Genomic DNA, 18,969 nt, shown 5'->3' on the forward strand with positions numbered 1-18,969 from the left:
GATCAGAGGAAAAGACAACATTGTTTTGATCAGAGAAGAAGACAACAGCAGCTTCAGTCTGTCACTGAGACAGACCCAACACAGCAGACGATATCAAGGACATGTGAATACTTTATTCTTTACACATATTATAGTACTCTCCTTAGTTTGTAAGGTGTAGGCAGGGATTACATTTAGATTTTATATGCTCGTGTAAATGGTTTAAAAAATAAACCTCGTTTAATCTTAGAAGTGCATTACTATATTTTTCAAGACCAATTACTTGTTAAGGTTTTGTGCCTTTGTACAGTCAGTGGGATCAATTGCAATGCATATATGTGAATGCTTGTGGAGGCTCTCAGTCGTACATATATGTGAATGATAAAAGTAAATTGCACATTTGTCAAAGGAAATCTTAGGTGCTTCATGAAATGTTTTGTAAAAGATATGTTCATTAAATTTCAACATTTTCCAAGGGTTCTTGTGCATCTTTTGACCAAAACAAAGGAAAGACATATTATTTTGGTTATGTATAGCAGAGTATGGTATAATTTTTAATGGTCCAGCCCACTTGACATCTACCGACGCCATTTGTGGCATTTGTGGCCCACAATGTGAAATGAGTTTGACACCCCTGGCCAAGAAAGCAAAATGACAAAATGACACGATCTCTTTGTGCAACTCGTCTTCAATCGAAAACGAAGTTGGCTTTGCAAACTATCTCCTCATCTCAGGATGGCATTCTGAAGGCAGGCAGGAGGAAATACTGGCGTGGTCGATGGGTTATGGGTGAGGTTGGAGTGCCGTCACATCGCCCACGAGAGACGCCAACCATCTCACCAGTTATGTTCTTTTTTTTAACCTTCAAAACCTCGTGTGGTCGGCTGCCTTTGACTACATATAAAAATTTCGAAATTTTCGCAGCAGAATGGCCGAATGGTAAAAGACCTCGCGTGGTGATCAGGCAAACCGAGCTAGTAAGAAGTCTCATTTCAACGGTGATCAGGCGAACTGAGCTGGTAAGAAGTCTCATTTCAACAAGCCTCATTTCATTTTTCAGAGTTGAAGGAAGATTGTTCTTGGGTCCTCCGTGCCACAAGAGGGAGTCGCCTGCTCACCGCCCGAGTCCACCTACGAGCACAGACCTGCAGGCAACACTTTTTGCTCTTCTTCCTGTTATTCGCAAGGTGCTGAAGTCAAACTTTGGGCCAGCCTGAAAAGTAGGAGACATTTACACTCGTTCAATGCATGCTTTTGTGATTGTCTACTCTGCAAAAGAAATAAAGCTTGATTACAAAGAACACTTCAACTCAACTTCATTTTTAAACACATCACCACAATCTAACTTGAAAAATATATATATTTTTTAAAAACAAAATTATTTTCAGGTTTTTTCTAAACCTTTTTTCTGAATTTTTTTCAAACATTTTTTTGCCAAAATTTTTTTTTTCCAGGCAGAAAAATCCAGGAAAGTGGGTGTGGCCTGGCTCGAATGATGGCTGATGATTCACTGATAGTCAATGCAATGTACACACAATTAAATTTACATTCATATATTTGATCACTTATTCTTTGACATTTTAGGGGAAGCTGAGCTTCCCTTGCAGTCCGAGAGCAATCGCCACTGGCGTACCGGTACGTTGCAACAATCTAAGGCCATCATTATAATAGTTTATTCGCCAGTGCTTTGATGACCCCACCCAGTTATTGATTACAGACAATGTTAACTACAGTACACACCTCAAAAGTAGGCCAACACATTCTCTTATGTGATCCTGGTTGATTTCCCAGTTCTAATTTCAAAATGTTTTCCCCCGTGGGATCAAACCTTCATTAACGATACAGGCAACATTTTAAACTCCTCAGGCAATGTTTATCTCTTGTAACTGTAACATTCCTAACTGTCAGACTAGTCCAAATAGAAATTAACAACTGTGTGATAAAACTAAATTAAAATAAAAACTCCCAGACCCTACCCTGTATGTCACCGTGGAAATGGAACATTTCTGGATCTATCGTCCTTTGTGCCGTCATTGTTTTCCTTCAGTGGTGGCTTCACAGAAACAGAAGAAAGCCAAAGAAAAAGGAAAACACAGTGAAAAACAAATAGCACCACAATGTATTCCGAAATGAATGTTAGGCCTCCTGCACATATCTATAAGTGCTCTATGACAGTATTTACTGAACAAATTTTATGCTGACCAAATATGTTTGTATGGTGTAAAAAGACAATTTCGAGGAATCGGAAATTCAAGACAGGTTTCTTTTCCTTTGCAGTTGTTAGGTCATGGATGATAGATGATAGGCAAGTTCAAAAGAGGAAGAAGTGTCTGGCTTGTCCCAACATGTTTGACAAGATAATTAAATTACATTTCATCCTGCCCATCCCAGGCAGAAAAATGCATGGATGTATCAAACCAAAGTCCCTTTAGTAAAACATATTACGAATACATGTGAATCTGATTTTCATGAAAAAGAAATATTAATGTGATTTTGACTGCCTCTCTAAAAACAAATGCAATAATTACTCTGTCAACAAAAGCACTGACTCTCTCAGGTCACTTCGATATTATAAACTTGCTGTCCTGTCACATTTGAGGTTGTAGTGTGGGGGGTGGTCAGCCTCCACCACAGCAGCTAGCAGCTAATCTCCTAACACTACAAGCTAGGCTGCTGTTGCCGCTGCTCAGGTTTCATTTTGCTGCTCACTGACACTGAGCAGCTGCTTTTTTTTGGGGGAGATTAAAAGGCTGCTGCTTCTCAACTTTATGTATGTGCAAAGGCTAACAACAATTTTTAAATTGTGTTTTCTCATGAGGTTTCAATGTACTTGTAATTTCAAATCCTAGCCTAAATATTTTTATTTTGCTTGAGGCAAACAAAAAAAAAAGGCTTTCGTTATCCATCAATTTACGTCTTCCCATTGTTGTCATTGCACCTTCCTCTCAACTGATGAGGCCAAATGTTTTCATGCACACAAGTGTGCCCAAAGCAGATTAAGAATCTAAGACGATTTAATGAACTCATGATTGTAATCTAGGGTTAATTCATTTTGCTGCACTTTAACCACCTCCCCCACAACTGTTGTGGCCTCAAGCCAAACCGATCCTATGTGTACATGTGTGTTTTGGGGGCTGTGAGTGTGTGTGTATGTGTGTTGACTGTGCATCTGTTCATTAATTACTCTGAGGCGGGCACGCCACTAATCAGGCCCCCCACGATTATTTCTCAGTGCCCCCAGCACTGCAACAATCCCCTAAGCGAGCATGTTTTGACGACAGTAACCGTCACTCTTTTGTTGGCCTGCACACTCACTGTACACTTATTTTCTCAGTCAAGGCAGGTGGTCTGCTCAGTGAGGTCATATCGTCTGAAACATAAGTAGGAGGGGTGGGAGGGTGCGGGGGCTCATCCTCATGGTCAGTACTCGACACTAAAAACAATACTGAGGCTCCAGTGACTTTCTATTTCAGTTACTTGCTTTGTTTTTTTTTTTTTTTTTCAGTGTTTAGTGTTTAGTGATGTATATGTGATGTTTGCTCCATGTACAGTACTTTGTATACACCAGTGGTTGTTTTAAAGTGCTCTCTAAATACAGTTGAGTTTATTTATTTTTTAGTTAACTTGCAATTCTGATTAAGTAAAACTTTACATCAGAAAATGCTGACCAGTCTTATCAACAATGATTTAACAAAGCCAGAGACAGACAAATAAATGAATAAAATGACGTGCGCGCGTGTGATATTTTAAACAACTGTCAGAACTGTCCCTCTTGGAAGTAAAATGAAAATTTAACACATAATCTTTTGAATATTTTTACAAAATAAATTGGTTGTAACATTAGTCGTTTAAAATAATAATTAGAGCACGGGTGTAAATGATGCTTGAAGACACGATCGTTTGAATGTTTTGGAGAGGACTTTGTTGTCACCTAGTGGGCGATTTACTAAAGAGCAGGTGATACATATCGCAAAATAACTACATTTCCCATCTCAGTTGTAAGATTACCGGAAATGACGACACTCGTTTTCCGTTAGTGTCAAGGGCACCGGTAGGGATCTTTCGTTAGCTTAACTTTCAGTGCCTGCATTGCACGTGCGTTTTCCGTCGGCCGTTTCACAACTAAAATATTACACGACTCTCTTTTCCAGCAATGGACAGCTTCGGTTCAGACTTTTCAGCCGGTGGGGCAGGCGGTAAAATGGACACCGGCACGATTATGGAGCAGGTTAAAGTTCAAATCGCGGTGGCGAACGCACAGGAGCTGCTGCAGGTAAAAAGCAATAGAAGCTGCGGCTAAAACTAGCAATGCTTACCCATGACATCATAAAATGTCAAAACATAAAATAACCGCACTTTATTTGGTCTCTAAAGAACATTTCCCTGTTATTTTCGTCGGTGAATAGAAATGCGCTTGCTTCATTCCGTCGGTAAAACTGTCGCTACTACCAGTGTTGATGAGTAAGACTATGTAAAGGTAAAACTTGATGGTAGATTAACACAATGTTCTATTGTGTGGTGTTTCAGAGAATGACAGACAAATGCTTCAAAAAATGTATAGGGAAACCTGGAAGCACATTGGACAACTCAGAGCAGGTACGTTCACACATGCAAAGTTTATTCGGCGTTCAATTCATTTTTCACACTCTTTTCTACATAAAAACCTGACAATCATCATGATCCTATAAATACCTTTCTCTTTATTAATCTCTATCTTCCTGTTTTGACTTTACAGAAATGCATCGCCATGTGCATGGACCGGTATATGGATGCGTGGAATACTGTTTCCCGAACATATAATTCCAGATTACAGAAGGAAAGAGCTCGCATGTGAATGTGCATCCCTTACTACTCCTCTTTTCTTTCTTTCGTCCCTTGTTTGACCAATGCTTACCTAAGGAAGTCTGAGGTCACATGGTGTTCTCAGGTTCCTCATGGATGCTGCACAGCTACGACTTTCTTTTTTCCTCCCCACAATACCTCAAGCAGGCTGGCACAGCCTGTGGACTGCAGCCATAACAGTGTGGACAACATTCAATTCAGTAACAACAATTGTTATTATTATTATTATTTTTTTTAATGCAATGACAAACTGGTATTGTGCCAAAAAAAAAAGAAGTGTTGCCCTGGCCCTTTATGTGTCCCAATATCTAGAAGAAGGTTTGTGTGAGTGATAGGTAGCAATGATTGACACGAAATACTGTTCAGCGCAACCATATATTGAGGTTGACATTCACTTACGATCAAACTAATCTCCACTGTATTCGTGAGTCATGTATATAAACAAATTTTGGTTTCTTCAAATAAATAGGAATTATATCAGAAGACAAATGCCAGTCCTGTTATTTTGTACCAATGCAACAAATATTTTGGGAGTCCAAAACAGGTTTGATTTGGATCACATTCATTTTTGCAATAATTTGCCCAACCTCTTTTTCAATGTTACATTACTGTATTGCATCGTACTCGGTTGTACAGGTGTGCCTAAAATTGTGGCCGCAGTCAGTGTAGCCAAGGTAACTGCTGCATTGCTTAATATTCAAACCTGATTGTTTAGGAAGCACTGATGTTCGCGAGTCTCCAAATTCTGAGAACAAAACCAAGTTTTGTTCTACTCGCTGTCCAGCTGTCACACTATCTCCACCCTCCCCACAGTAGCCAGCTTGTTCCGGCAGGCACTACCATAAGACGCAGCGAGCACAGAAACTACATGCTGAGCACAGACGTCAAAGGGAACCAATGTCATTTTTTTTTTTCACTCTCGCCTGTAAAACTCTCACGGGTTGCCTCTGACCATAATGGTGCGATTTGGGAGTGCTTGTGAATACTGTACATTAAATTGTTTATCCGAACAACCAATAAATTGTCATCCATGTCATTTTCAAAAACAGGAACCTTATTTTAGCATGTTTGGATTCACATATGCTAATTACCTCCCAAGTCTGCGTTTCAACCAAATCGATGGTAAGCAAATCGTTGCAACATACAGAGTCAGCATGGGGCAGGCACCCATAAACAATGTCTGTCTCCTAGTGCACTGAAATCACACATAAAATGAGATCGCACATACACAGTGTCGATCAAATACGTTGAAATTACAGCAAAATTTTTTTGTTAATATATTGCATCGTCTGACGGTGGGAGCGGTTTGAAAGCAGATTGCTGTATAAATGTGGTGGAGCAGAATCATATAGCTAGGCTTGACAGGACTTTTTCTTTTGAGTAGTGTCTATTTTTTTTAGTTGAGGAGCAACTTTCTAATTTTGAGGAGCCGTTTTTTGCAGGTTAATCCCAGAGACCAGAAGCAAGGGTTTTGTTAAACAATAAATATATGATGATATAACTAATGAACAATTGATTTTCTTTTTGATACGATCAACAGTTTTTATTTCTTCAATTCACATTTTGCAAGTGTGTAGAAACTTTTCAAGTGGAGCAATTTCAAATACAAATATAAATTTCAGTTTTAACTTGGTATTTTTCAATGGATTGTATTGTCTTTCAGCAAAGTTATATTGATGTAGGGAAAAAAACTTTAAGGTGTACTGTAATATAATTTTGAGAACATTTCATGCGCAGACCTCAAAATCCAAACTCTGGACACTACTGAAAACAAAACTGACACCATAAATATTTTATAGTACATTAATATACCTTTGATATTGTAGGTCACCCCTGACGGATGCCGAAACATCATATAATTAATTTCTGGTCCTGTTTGGCTCTGTGTGGAGCATTGTTTTGTATCATTTTCTCCCAAAACACTTTAAACTGCCTGCTATTTTGATGTTCAAAGTTGGATGTGCTCTGCTTTAACGTGGCTCCAGCAGGACGTCTGTGAAAAGTGTACTCGGTCGCCCAAGCACTTCATTCCGGTGTTTTACAATTCTATGTATGTCATAGGTTAGCTCAGCAATTAGCATGGTGTCTCTGTTTTCTGTTATTATCCCTTCATGAGAACGACTCTTCAAATGAGTAGATGAGGAACATATTTGTTTTCAGCTATTTGAGGATCATACTAATTTCATAAAATTTAAGCTGCAAAGGGCAGCACAGTGAACGTTGGCCTCGCAGTTTGGTTTGTGTTTGAATAAATACATGCAATAAACACTAGTTTGCTTTCCCATTGCCTAGGAGCAATAGTTGCAGATTGCCCTTGTATCTTCAGTACATGTCGATAGAAAGGATAGCCCAGTAAAGTTGAGACGATTGCACAGTGTTACAAACAGCACCCATGACCACACGAGGCCACACAAGTCAATACTGCATTGACTGAGGTTGATGTCATGGCAAATAAGGTGACCTGATAAAGAACGTCATCATGTCCACTTGGCTCGGTGTTGGTTTTAGCTGCTGTATTTTTGCCTCACTCACTTCAGAAAGGCAGGTATGACGATATCCAATTCCGTACCGAAGTCACTCGAGTGTAAATCCCCGGAAACCCTACTCGGCCGCATCCATGTCCCCAGCTGGTTACCCCGGCGACAAACCACTGGCCGGAGCCCTCACGACAAGTCAGAGGACCCCCAGAGTCTCCCTGGATGAGGGAGAAGAGACAAGTGGGTTTTCTTACGTAGGATGATTAAATAGTGGACCCAGGTAAGTGTCATATTTCTGTATTCCTTGGAGAAAAAGCCCCCCAAAAAATTCAAGACAGAACCCTAAATTATTGTTAACCCTAAGTTATTGAGCGCATTCTTTTTGATTAAACACGAATAAATTGACGGATAGCGGCACTTTGCACATTTGGCTTTTTCGTATGCTCACAGCATAGGGTGATGAGAAGAAGCGATGGAGTTCTCTTACCAAACAAGTGTCCCTGCCTCCTTCCATGTAACCCGCACACATCATGTGAGGAGTCAAGTTGTCTCCGTATGACTGCCGGCAGTCCGCCTGCTCAATGGTGCTCACCGGTGCTTTTTGCAGCAGGTTGGTCAGTGAACCTACCAAGTGAGAAGCGTATGCGAGTGTCGTTTATACAGCAATGATATTGAAAAATAAATCAGTCCGAATTTTACCATTCTTGTGAGGGAACAGAAAATTGTGCAAAAAGTACTGCAACCTTGAACAGCAGAACGTGCATTCAAAAGTTTAGAGAATGTCAAATTAAGATCACCTGCAAAGGTTCTCGTGCATTTTAGGTTCATCCTGACATTTCACCTGAAATCTCAATATCCATAACTTTTTGTGTATTTGACATTTCGAACATTTTTAGGCACAGCAACAAATAAAAATGTTTAAAAAAAATAATTTTCAGACAATTACACAAAATTAATTTGCAAGATTTCTCGCAGCATACGTGATGATCATACAAATGTGCTGTGACACTTTAACTGGGAATCACTGAAGCGGTAGAAAAATGGGAGGTTATATGGATGGTTTAGACCAGTGAGACTAGATTTACTGCTTAAAAGGTTTTCTTACCGCCTTCCCTCATGGATCCCCATCCTGAGATGTAGCACTCAGCGTCTTCCAAGAAGCGGTGTGCTGGTGACGGGAGACAGACGGATTGGATGGTGTGAGACATGGGGGCCGGGATGAGCAGCTCCAGCAGCGCCACATCGTGGTCCATGCTGGTGCCGTTGAAAGCTGGGTGGATGACGACCCGCTGGATGGGAATGACCACGGCTCCCACACCGGAACGCAGTACAGAGCCGAGGCTCACTGCCCAGTGGGTGGGGCTGGGATCACTGTGGGTGGGAGTTCAAGTTAGTCAAACTGTATACCTACACCATTGGGAACACCTGAACAATCGAATTTAAAAAAAAAAAAAGTACAGACGTCCATGTACAGTATATCTGTCTGTCTGTCTGTCTGTCTTACACTGCCCCCAGGTGGCTAACGTGGGTAACAGCACAATGGTCAATCAATCGATTAAAAATGGGACAAAACAGTTTTTAATTCTAGTTAATTGTTTCGTTCATGTATGTTTTTAATAAAGTACAGTACCACAGAGTGCTATTTAAAAATGCATGACAAAATATTTTGCAGTTTGTTTTTGGAAGCTGGAATAGATTTATGTTACTGTATTTCCATTTATTTCTTTGAGAAAAAGGTTAGTGAGATGTGAGATAAGAGCGATTTTAGGTAGTCATGGAATAAATTAAACTTGTATCTCAAGGCACCACTGTATGTTTATTAGGGCCGGACTGATTAATTGAAGATGTGTGTGTGTGTGTGTGTGTGTGTGTGTGTGTGTGTGTGTGTGTGTGTGTGTGTGCCCCCTTATTTTCGTGCAAGGTAGTATGCCCCTTTCACACCTTTTGAAGCAGTGCGCGGCAGTCAGTAACCATTTGCTGTGCACGAGAGTGGCGCCACAATGGTGGAGCCTCTGGAATTGAAGGCTGCCGATCCAAGGCCATTCCCCCCTGCGAGCCGTGACACCACCCACAATCCGATTGCCGCCCAACGCGGGACGCACACCGCAGTCTGAAAAGGCAAATTAAACTACCTTCAGATGCTTCAATACAATTGATACTTGATTTGAAATATTTAAACGAACCGCAATTTCTTTCGTCAGCCTGGTTGGGGCAGTCAGGGACTCCGTCACATTCTGGATTTAACTTGTTGATACAGGAGGTGGCGCTGCACTGGAAGTTTCCACTGCAGTTTGAGACTAGAAGACATGATGGGAGTGTGTTTTGAAACAAAACAAAAAACAATTTAACATTTACAATTGATCATTTGGACAATACCAGGAGGTGCTGGGGCAGATTCGACATCCATGGCGACTGTCTTGGGAAATGGAAAATTAGAAGCACTCGCGCCTGGAGCGGTGACCGGCAAAATGAGCTCATGGTTGGGGTAGTAATGCTTCGAGCTGGGGTCTACGTGACTCAGAATCCAGCTGCGGAGCTTGGTGACCCGCGAGTAAACACCAGGCCTGTAGATCTGGGCACAGCCTATGCCCCAACTTACCACCCCTGCCAGGAAGAACCTCCCTGGAGCCCCCTCGCACACCAAAGGGCCCCCGGAATCACCCTGGAAATAAAAAACACGAAGTCATAGTCCAGTTTCAGCTATGCAAAAGAAGGGTCTGAAAAGTACGCGGTAATTATTGATCTGACAAATAGGGAAGCGATAGATGTCACAGGACTATTACAAACTGTGCCTCAAGAAAAGAAAGGGCCGTTATCTCACGCTATTGTGGCGACCAGAAGCAGCACTGACCTGACAGGAGTCCACCTTGCCCTGCAGGAATCCAGCACACATCATGTTGGAAGTGATTGAGCCTCTGTATACAGGCAGTTTACTGCACACCTTGGAGTCGATGATTTTCACCAAGGCCTTTTGCAGTGTGGAAGGCATCTCAGCTGAAAGACAGTTGAACTTGAGTGTGTTCACTATTCTCAACTCAACTCTACCACACGCATTCGCCACAATGTGAGGTAGCCCGCACAATCTAAAGAAACCAAATAGAGCTGCATCTACTTTTAGGGTCATAATACTGTTTATCGAAATTGTAGTTTAAGGTAATTCAAAACTGCACTGCATCATCGGGATGAGGGATGTTTGTAATATTTTGGATGGGTGATTTAGTAGCATGAGAGTCAGTGGTATGCAAACAAAATGTGTACGAGATGAAAAGACCAAAGTTTCAGCAATATTTTTTGATTGACGTTCTTTTTGTTTTTTGTTTTTTTTTTTACTTGAAAGTGAACATATAAAATGTTCATCATTGATCTTAAAGAAAATTGTCGAAAATAGCCATTGAACATATGTTAATTTAAAATATGCATTTGCTTGAAGTCCATAGGAACTTATGTCATGTTAGCCATGGCCCTGAGCCTCAAATGCCTGTTTTTAACTTTCTTAAATTGAAAATTCAAGATTAAACTGAATTACAAAAAATAAAGCATTGGTTGATCATGAAACTTCCCGAAATGTGGACATAGTTCCAACAGCAACTGGAAAATCCGTTCATAAACATTCAAACCAAATCTGAAAATCAAAATTCCTCACTGGTCAGAATCATCATTCTGGTATATGAAACCAAATCGCCAGGGGGCGCATTTTTCATTGGCCCAATTTTTGCACGTGACGTGTGACACCGAACCCCATATTGACATGTAGCCACAAGCTACCATGTTTGCTCTAATTCAAAATTATCTGAAAACAGAACAATGACTGATGTCTGACAAGATGTCTTCATTTCCCCTCTGACAAGTCCACTTGTATCACTACTCAGATTTTTATCTGGAAGAAGCTTGTTTTAAAAAAGATGCAGTTAACATGTTTTACTTTGGGTTGTGCAAAAATTGGTTCATATGCACCAGACATGGTAAGCCTGAACGCTTGAATGCAAGTTGACATAACACAATCAAGATGGAGTTGAATTTAGCCCCTGCTGTACTATTTACGCTATTTGTGTGGCAGGGCTGCACCCCTGCTGCGTGACTCACAACTAAACTGGTGCAGAGATCCCCATCCTGACACCACGCATTTCTGGCCGGGAGCAAAGACGTGAGATGGTGCAGGGAGACAGGCAGGTTGGACGTAGGGACCGAAGGTGAGAGGACTCTCCAGCTCCAGCACGGCCACATCAACGTCGGTGGTCGTGGGGTTGTAGTCTGGAGACACTGCCAGTGTTTTGATGTTGATTGTTTTGGACTCAGACTCTTCCCCGCTCACCAAACTGGCCCCCACCAGGGCTGTCCACTCTTTGGGGTTGTTGGCGCTAAAAATGGGAAACAAAGCAGAATGTAAGGCATGGCTGAACATCGTGTACAACTACTGTACATTGTGTTCATCAAGGATGTCAGCAGTGGGCAGACTTTTGTTTTAAGGGTCACATTTGAATTCTAAAAGGGAAACTTTGTATTGTAGATGAGGTTTAAAAAAAAAAGTGTAACTTTCTGCAAAATATGCCAAATATTGAATTTTCGTCATTCTCATTTTTAATTGCATTGTCTCTAATTCACATAATCATAAGCAATTAACCAATGATTTAACAAAACAAGTTTTGGTGTACATTATTTCGAAATATTTGTTAAAATGTACTATTGCAGCAAATAAAAATTGAAGTTGGAAAATTAATGAATATTTTTCAAGTGGCTATATGGTCAAAAGTATTGAGACATACTCAATTGTTTAATTGAAGAGGGAGTCTTCAAAAAACATTTTGTCAAATTTGTAAAAACTATCATGACTTGAGTGTAGGCTAAATATGATCTTTGAAAAAAAAAAATCTGCCATCTCTGACACTAGCTAGATGAGAGTCGCTCAGGGAGATAGGGATGGCTGATTCTTCCATTGAACCTTTTTGTGACGTACTACAGTAAAGTCATTGCAATTACAAACTACCCCTTTAATTAACAAGGACTTTGGTGAGGTCGCTTAAGTCCCCTGAATCTCAAAAACCTTCATTTTTCCAAGACATTGTACTATTTTATGCTTCCAACTTCATGAAAACAGTTTGGAGAATGACTTGAATGTACCCCATGACATAAAGCAAAAGAGTTTTGGTGTGGAGGGGTGTCGACAATGGGCAACTGCTCAAAAAAATCCATTTTTAACTCTTTACTTTGGTGTTCAAGTACATTTCAGAGTCGCTACTTTCTTTTATTTAAAAGTACGTAAAGTAGATGCATCACCTACGTTTCAAAGCAGTGCGCGGCACTGACCAGCCACCTTTCGTTGATAATGGAGGCTCCACAAGTGTGCTGCCCATGCAGCCTGAGACTGACCTGCCACGGCAGCTCTCCTTGTCGGGCATCTTCACCGCCCACGATACGATTCCCCGTGGCGCTACGTGTGCCACAGGCTGTGGGGGAGAGAAACGGATCAGATCAAGGGTGGCATCAACACAAACGACAAGGTGGAAAGCAAAGGGGTCGTTTACCACAACGAGCTTCATCAGATCCATCTGCACAGTCTGATACAAAGTCACACTCGGGGTTTAATTTGGTGATGCATTCGCCGTTGTCACAGGTAAAGGCGCTCTCGGGGCAACTCTCTAAGAGAGTGAGAAGACAGAGTTTGATGGATCCGGGTATACACACTCACCGTTTAATCAGTGAAGGAATCAATCAGGGTTGGTTTTATGTCTTACAGGAAATGATAAAATCCATCAGCATGAAACCCATGCCTTGAGATTTATTTCTATCTATCTATCAATGATTATTGCTTTATTGTTGTGTATATGTTAGTTGCTCCATGTACAGCGCTTTGTGTGCAGCAATGGCTGTTTGAAAGTGCTCTATAAATACAGTTGAGAGAGAGAGAGAGAGAGAGGGAGAGAGAGAGAGAGAGAGAGAGAGAGAGAGAGAGAGATTCCTTTGCTGACATATTGGTCGAACAAGTCAGCTATGTGTATGTATTTATTCACAGAAATATGAATATCACACGGGTGACATGTATTTCAAGTATGATACACTCACCCTCACCCAGCGTATCATCTCCAATATTGTAAAATGACTTCCCACTGGCACCTGGGTAGAAAGTACAAGGATTCAATCCACGTGAAATGTGTCCGAGATAATGCTTAGCTGAGGTCTGTTTCATAGAGCTAACAGATGACTATTGTGTCCAACCCAGTAAGACGATAGCATTGATGTGTCCAAACTGGGGAACCTCCAGCGGATTGCCGTGCATCACCGAGGTGAGCCCCGCCCTCAGCAGGTCCTGAATGAAGTTTTCCGAATACTGTTGAAATTTGGAAACCGCGAAGACCAGCCTGAATGTTGCCATCACATCACCATTCATGTTGCTGAAGGAGAAAAAAAGGGAAAAAGGCACCAATTCCATCTCTCCAAAAAAAAATGATAAAAGGTGAATTTGCTTATCTGATGAACATACCCAAAAGCAATAATATTACAGTCGACGTAGTGATGCGATATGGATGAGGAAGCGAAAACATTTTTGATCTGTGAAAGAAAATACGAGCAATTTCGCATGAATGATCAGATGACTTGAGATGAGATGAACCGTATTGTGGCGAAAGCCTGCCCGATACCTTTGATTTTAGTACAGATGTCAGTACTAAGGAGAAGCCCGAGTTTGGATCCTGTAGAGACGGATCATGCTTGAGACCCTTCAGCTCAACTGTCTCCATGAAGTCATGCTGCTCCTGTATCAGGTACGCTGCATTCACATGCACACAGAGAGGACAAGAAATGTGCGAAAAATATTGCAAAATGATATCTATGTACAGTATTTGATGTCGGGATTGAAGAAAACCATCACCGATAAGCAGTCCTACAAAGACTCCAGCTCCGAGGAAGAAGAGGAGGCCGAATATGAGAGTGCCCCTGTAGCAGGTGGGGCTGGAGGGAGCGGGTGAGGGTCCCGGAGTGGACCACGTGCCTCCTCCATCATTCGTCATCTCCTTGTTGGATTTACAACACTGGGCTATTCACATGGCGGGTGAAATCCAAAGTTGGAAATGTTCAACGCCTGAAGTTTCTGAAATTGTTATACTGTCACTTATTGTACATTCACTGGCCACAACATTAGGTACCTGTACACTTGTTGTGGGTGCAGTTTGAAGAATTGAACTGCATTGTATTTAGAACTGTTTTTAATACTTAGCTTGCTCAAAAAAGTTCTTGGGTGCCTTAAAGCAGTGGTTCTCAAACTGGGGTATTAACAAAAGTGGCCCGAAAGCTATAGCTTCGGAGTTCGCAAAATTACACTGGGCAGTATGTATGGATGTATTCTTTGATACACTTGCCTTTATTTGTGTCTTTATTTTATTTTTTTAACTTTTTTCTAGCACATCAAGTTTTTGAGATATTTTCATTTTTTTATTTTGAAATTTGACCTACAAAAGCTTGCGCAACACAGGTTTTATCATGCATTGAAATGTATGGCTATCACTTCAGAAAAAAAATTCCACCTATTTCTGCCCCTAACCCTTAATTCATAAATATATTATTATTATTTCACATTATTTTTATTGAAAGGTGATGTGCTAGAAAAAAATAATTGATACCGAATCAGCGCGGGAATTTCATCTAGAAAAGTTTACGGTACTTATATCTCAGATTTTTTAAAAAATGTAAAAAAAAATTGTTGACCTGTGTTATTGAAAAAAATATCTGATATAATTTCATAAACAGGCCTACATGTTCTGATGCTTCTTGAAACGTTGCCTTATAAAATTCTAAAAATATAAAACATAAAATAAACTTGCTGTAATGTCCTGCATTTCAGTGTGAACAGGAAGACAAGAAATACACGGCTGCACACAGTTACACTCTATGGATGTCCTCCGATGTTTTGCATGAATAAGCAACAAAAGTGTCTATATTCATGAGTATAATGTATAAAATATAACATTCATATCAGGTTAAAAAAGAATGTAAATCTCCTGTCAATTTACAATTTACACTGTACATTTTGAGGTCAGAACACCACCACATCAGAAAAATGGCGTGGGTTGGATAAAAAAAAAAAAAAAAACAAAAAAAAAAAAAAAAACAAAAAAAAAAAAAAAAACAAAAAAAAAAAAAAAAAGAAGAAAAAAATCGTCAAATGAAGCATGCAGCATGACAACTTTACGGATGTGTCAAAAAAATATCACAGTCGAGTAGCATACTCACTCACCCGCTTGCTCCCTCAGTCCATGACCACAAGACATTCACAACATCCTGCACGGCAAGAAATGAGTGAACAGTGAAAGGTCGGCAAGACGCGGCTATTTGTTCCACCTGAGCAGAGGGCGTGTCCCACAGGTAACTCACCTTTTTCCATTTACTCGAGCAAACCGATGCTTCATCCCAAATCCCTTTTACGCCCTCCTCCCATCGGCACAGATCCCTCTCTGGGTTTAAATGTGTGTTTTGTTCAAAGTCACACCCTGCATTATCTGCAGGGGGGGAAAAATACTCATGTCAACTGCTATAAGGATAACTTAAAGCTGCTCTGAAGAGTCTCCTTGTTCTCCCTGTGCATGCAAACCTGCACCTATGTGCTCCATGGACACGCTGACTGGACAAAGAGGAGGAGCTAAGAAGGCAGGAATTCTTTTTCCATGCAGGATCACATCGCCAGGAAAAGTCCACAGTGCCCAAATTGTTTAATCTGTTCACACATTGCTTTGTATTAAATGTACAGTCCCAACAAGAGTATCGGGTTGCAAGCAGAGTTGCACCCAACTGCCAACATTTTGCTCAAAGCGGGTTCAACCCAAAAGGTGTCTTTGCTGGTGTGCACACAGGCTCATCTCACACGCAGCCAAGTAAACATAAAGTGGGAAATGTTTGAAAAAGAGGATGGAGCTGCTGCCCATAAGAACAAAGCTGTTTCCACTTGAGGATTGACTTGAGTACATAGTCGGATTATAATAATTTCGGATTTTTCATGAGAGTTAGTTTTTACTTCGTTTTGACTTTTGTTTTTCAGTTCGATTATTATAGTTTTTAGAGCAGGTTTGTTAGTTTTGATTTTTCAAACATGCTTTATTTTAGCTTTTATATTAATTTGAATTTTCTTTAATATATGGAGTAATTTTTGATGTGCAAGATAAAAAAGTCACAAAATAATGTGGAATAAACTAAAATTGTCAATGACATTTGACCTCATATTTACGATTATTATAAATATATAAATAATAGTATTAGTTAAATGAGCAGTCATACATTGAAATAAAAAAATGTTTGTTTTCTATGGTAAATTGTTAATTTATTGTAAATAGTAAAATACACAATCCTACGTAGATTACCATTTCTTTTAATTTTTGATCACCCAATTGGTTTTTAATGGCTGTAATTTTGAATAAAATTAAAGCAGAATGAATCATTTGAGGAGGCACGGTGGACAACTGGTTATCACTTTGGCCTCACAGTGCAGAGGTGCAGGGTTCGATTCCGGCTCCGGCCTTCCTGTGTGGAGTTTGGATGTTTTCCCCGTTCCTGCATAGGTTATTTCCGGGTCCTCCGGTTTGCTCCCACATTCCAAAAACATGTGTGGCAGGTTAATGGAACACTCAAAATTGGCCCAAGGTGTGATTGTGAGTGCAGATGGTTGTTGGTCAGCTGGGATTGGCTCCAAAATGCCCGCGACCCTCGTGTGAACAAGCGGACTAGAAAATGGATGGATGAATAATTATTGAAATAAAGTAGTTTACACTTTTTTTTTTACTTCATCTAAGAATGAGCAGGCTCAATTAGAATTTTTTTAAAAATCAAATAGGGCCTTCGAGCATATTTTTGCCCATCCCCGTATTAATGAATCTTTTTCAGTTCCACTTCATGAATTGAACTACTGAAACAAATGATCTTGCTTTCTAATATATTGAGATGTACCTTAAAGTGCGGCCCTAAGTCTGAGTGGAATCCAGTACAATAGCTGCATCCAAATTTTCTCCTTTAACAAGCACATTGAACTGCACTGAATGAGATTGAGGTGTTTGTGTTCACAATAATAGGGTGAATTGTACCGTAATTTATACTCGGAGGGGCAAGATATCACAAAAGTATGCTGTGGAGTTTGAAAACTACATTTACAAATATCCTACACAACCTGTAGAAATTCACTTCTAGAACAATTTATTTGAATTTAAAAAAATAAAATCTGTTCAGTACATTACAACAGGACTGGACGTGTAACTGTTGTCAAGCCTCACTGTAATATTAAAAGTTAATATTAAATTAAATCAAAGTACAAAACTCAAAATAGCTTTATTTTATTTTATTTATTTTTTACCAAAAACAAGCACAAATGGTAATGGGATAATTAATTCTTGACAATGAAAACACCGGCATTTTCCAAGCCTCAACTAAAATTTACACAGGGCAAAGTGAACTGCTTGCAAGTTTTTTAAGCTGACTAACTTATATATGTTAAAAAAAACAACAAAAAAAGGGACAGCTACTAAGATTCTAAAATGGAAAACATAAAAAATACTTTCAAAATATCCTCATGTGCACTTATATACACACACAACAAGTGCTGTCTTAGCCATCCTGCTGCTGTATGAAAGGATTGGGAATAGCCTCCATGCCATCCTGTGGACAAATGAGCACCACTGAGGTCCCCCTGCAGACCACCAGCCCCAATTGCCTGGTGTCTTCTGTCAGTTTGAGCTGGTCATCAGGATCTGGACACAGGCCCAAAATGCAGGTTTTAAAAATACCCCCAAACAAAACAATTTTTCCTCAGATCTCCGTTTCAACAGCCTGATTATTAATATTGTATATTTAGTTTAGATACAACGGTGTCAGATAAGCGTAGCTTTTGTTTAATGTTTCGCGACCTTTATAGAGCCAAGACACATTTTATTTTACAAAAATCTCTCGGGAGGTGTCCCAAATACTACGGGCAATCGGGGTGTATAGCATGAAAACAAGGTTGTAAAATCTGGGAAAAAGACAAAAATCTACATCACTTACCACGCATATACTCAATGGTACCGTCCAATACAAGGTTTAATAATGGGTCGAACCCTTTAAGGACCCCGCTAGCTGAAATGGAAAGCACACTTATAAATCCACATTTATATTGTGACAACAAAACCATGATGATACACACCTTCTCGTCCTCCTTGAAACTTAACCCGAATCGGCTTGTCGATGTATTTAGACAAGTCAAAGATACTCTCCTTCTTCTTCTTGTCTTTGTCCTAACAAGCACAGTGGAATGTTGTTATTTAGGAGGGTGCAAAAACGTTCCGCACACAACTTTTTGATGATTTAGCAGCGGGCTAGTTGTAGTCGGCAAATGAATTAGCAGCCTGCAAAATGACTACGATCCAACAAAAAGCGCTTTATAGGCATCGGAAATGATAGCGAGAGGCAACACGGTGCCGTTTATGAATGTTTATGTGAACACTGATGATATGAAGTGTATAAAATCCAAATGAAAACGCAAACCGCGCGAACTCACCGCCATGTTGGCTTCGGAATCCGGAAAGGAAACTTTGACCTCAATGGTGCTCCGCCAATCAAATTTCTCTGCACACAAAATGGAGGGACTGACGTCAGAGTTTGAATTCAGCGTTCTTTTTTTCCTTTTCTTTTCTGTATTTCTTTCTTTCTTTTCAAAATTTAA

At 40.1% G+C, this 18,969-nt stretch overlaps 3 protein-coding genes across 4 annotated transcripts; 1 reads left to right on the forward strand and 2 right to left on the reverse strand.

The window, feature by feature from the left end:
* Positions 1 to 4,010: 4,010 nt before the first annotated feature.
* timm13 (translocase of inner mitochondrial membrane 13 homolog (yeast)) lies at positions 4,011 to 5,867 on the forward strand. Its single transcript, XM_019880293.1, has 3 exons — positions 4,011 to 4,252; positions 4,507 to 4,575; positions 4,715 to 5,867. The coding sequence occupies exons 1-3, from the start codon at positions 4,133 to 4,135 to the stop codon at positions 4,811 to 4,813; spliced, it is 288 nt and encodes a 95-aa protein (XP_019735852.1). The 5' UTR covers positions 4,011 to 4,132; the 3' UTR covers positions 4,814 to 5,867.
* Positions 5,868 to 6,091: 224 nt separating this feature from the next.
* Positions 6,092 to 15,691, reverse strand: tmprss9 (transmembrane serine protease 9). 2 transcript variants are annotated; one of them, XM_019880287.1, is made up of 16 exons: positions 15,526 to 15,690; positions 14,164 to 14,328; positions 13,934 to 14,061; positions 13,777 to 13,844; positions 13,512 to 13,687; positions 13,359 to 13,409; positions 12,821 to 12,934; positions 12,577 to 12,742; positions 11,382 to 11,656; positions 10,150 to 10,292; positions 9,675 to 9,960; positions 9,482 to 9,595; positions 9,240 to 9,408; positions 8,404 to 8,669; positions 7,786 to 7,922; positions 6,092 to 7,516 (listed from the first exon to the last, which is right to left on the reverse strand). In XM_019880287.1, the coding sequence occupies exons 1-16, from the start codon at positions 15,557 to 15,559 to the stop codon at positions 7,355 to 7,357; spliced, it is 2,454 nt and encodes an 817-aa protein (XP_019735846.1). In that variant the 5' UTR covers positions 15,560 to 15,690; the 3' UTR covers positions 6,092 to 7,354. The 2 variants fall into 2 exon arrangements, with proteins under 2 accessions (XP_019735846.1, XP_019735845.1); XM_019880286.1 differs by having other exon boundaries at positions 13,934 to 14,328; positions 15,526 to 15,691.
* Positions 15,692 to 17,575: 1,884 nt separating this feature from the next.
* On the reverse strand, positions 17,576 to 18,907 carry lsm7 (LSM7 homolog, U6 small nuclear RNA and mRNA degradation associated). Its single transcript, XM_019880292.1, has 4 exons — positions 18,805 to 18,907; positions 18,451 to 18,541; positions 18,312 to 18,383; positions 17,576 to 18,019 (listed from the first exon to the last, which is right to left on the reverse strand). Exons 1-4 carry the CDS (start codon positions 18,808 to 18,810, stop codon positions 17,877 to 17,879), a joined length of 312 nt encoding a protein of 103 aa, XP_019735851.1. The 5' UTR covers positions 18,811 to 18,907; the 3' UTR covers positions 17,576 to 17,876.
* Positions 18,908 to 18,969: the final 62 nt, after the last annotated feature.

The sequence above is a fragment of the Hippocampus comes genome, unplaced genomic scaffold (assembly GCF_001891065.2).
Source record: "Hippocampus comes isolate QL1 unplaced genomic scaffold, H_comes_QL1_v1.1 scaffold151, whole genome shotgun sequence".
Classification (NCBI taxonomy): Eukaryota; Metazoa; Chordata; class Actinopteri; order Syngnathiformes; family Syngnathidae; genus Hippocampus; species Hippocampus comes.

Excerpts from the sequence above, each read along its gene's own strand:
- tmprss9 (XM_019880286.1), bottom strand. The coding sequence starts at position 15,559 with ATGTCTTGTGGTCATGGACTGAGGGAGCAAGCGG. Across the intron at positions 14,329-15,525 it reads TGGACTGAGGGAGCAAGCGG|CCCAGTGTTGTAAATCCAAC; the intron begins GTGAGTGAGTAT and ends CCATGTGAATAG. Across the intron at positions 9,596-9,674 it reads ATCTGCCCCAGCACCTCCTG|TCTCAAACTGCAGTGGAAAC; the intron begins GTATTGTCCAAA and ends CATGTCTTCTAG.
- timm13 (XM_019880293.1), top strand. The coding sequence starts at position 4,133 with ATGGACAGCTTCGGTTCAGACTTTTCAGCCGGTGGGGCAGGCGGTAAA. Across the intron at positions 4,253-4,506 it reads ACGCACAGGAGCTGCTGCAG|AGAATGACAGACAAATGCTT; the intron begins GTAAAAAGCAAT and ends GTGGTGTTTCAG. Across the intron at positions 4,576-4,714 it reads CATTGGACAACTCAGAGCAG|AAATGCATCGCCATGTGCAT; the intron begins GTACGTTCACAC and ends TTGACTTTACAG.
- lsm7 (XM_019880292.1), bottom strand. Across the intron at positions 18,384-18,450 it reads GTTTCAAGGAGGACGAGAAG|CTAGCGGGGTCCTTAAAGGG; the intron begins GTGTGTATCATC and ends TTTCCATTTCAG. Across the intron at positions 18,020-18,311 it reads TACCATTGAGTATATGCGTG|ATCCTGATGACCAGCTCAAA; the intron begins GTAAGTGATGTA and ends GCCTGTGTCCAG.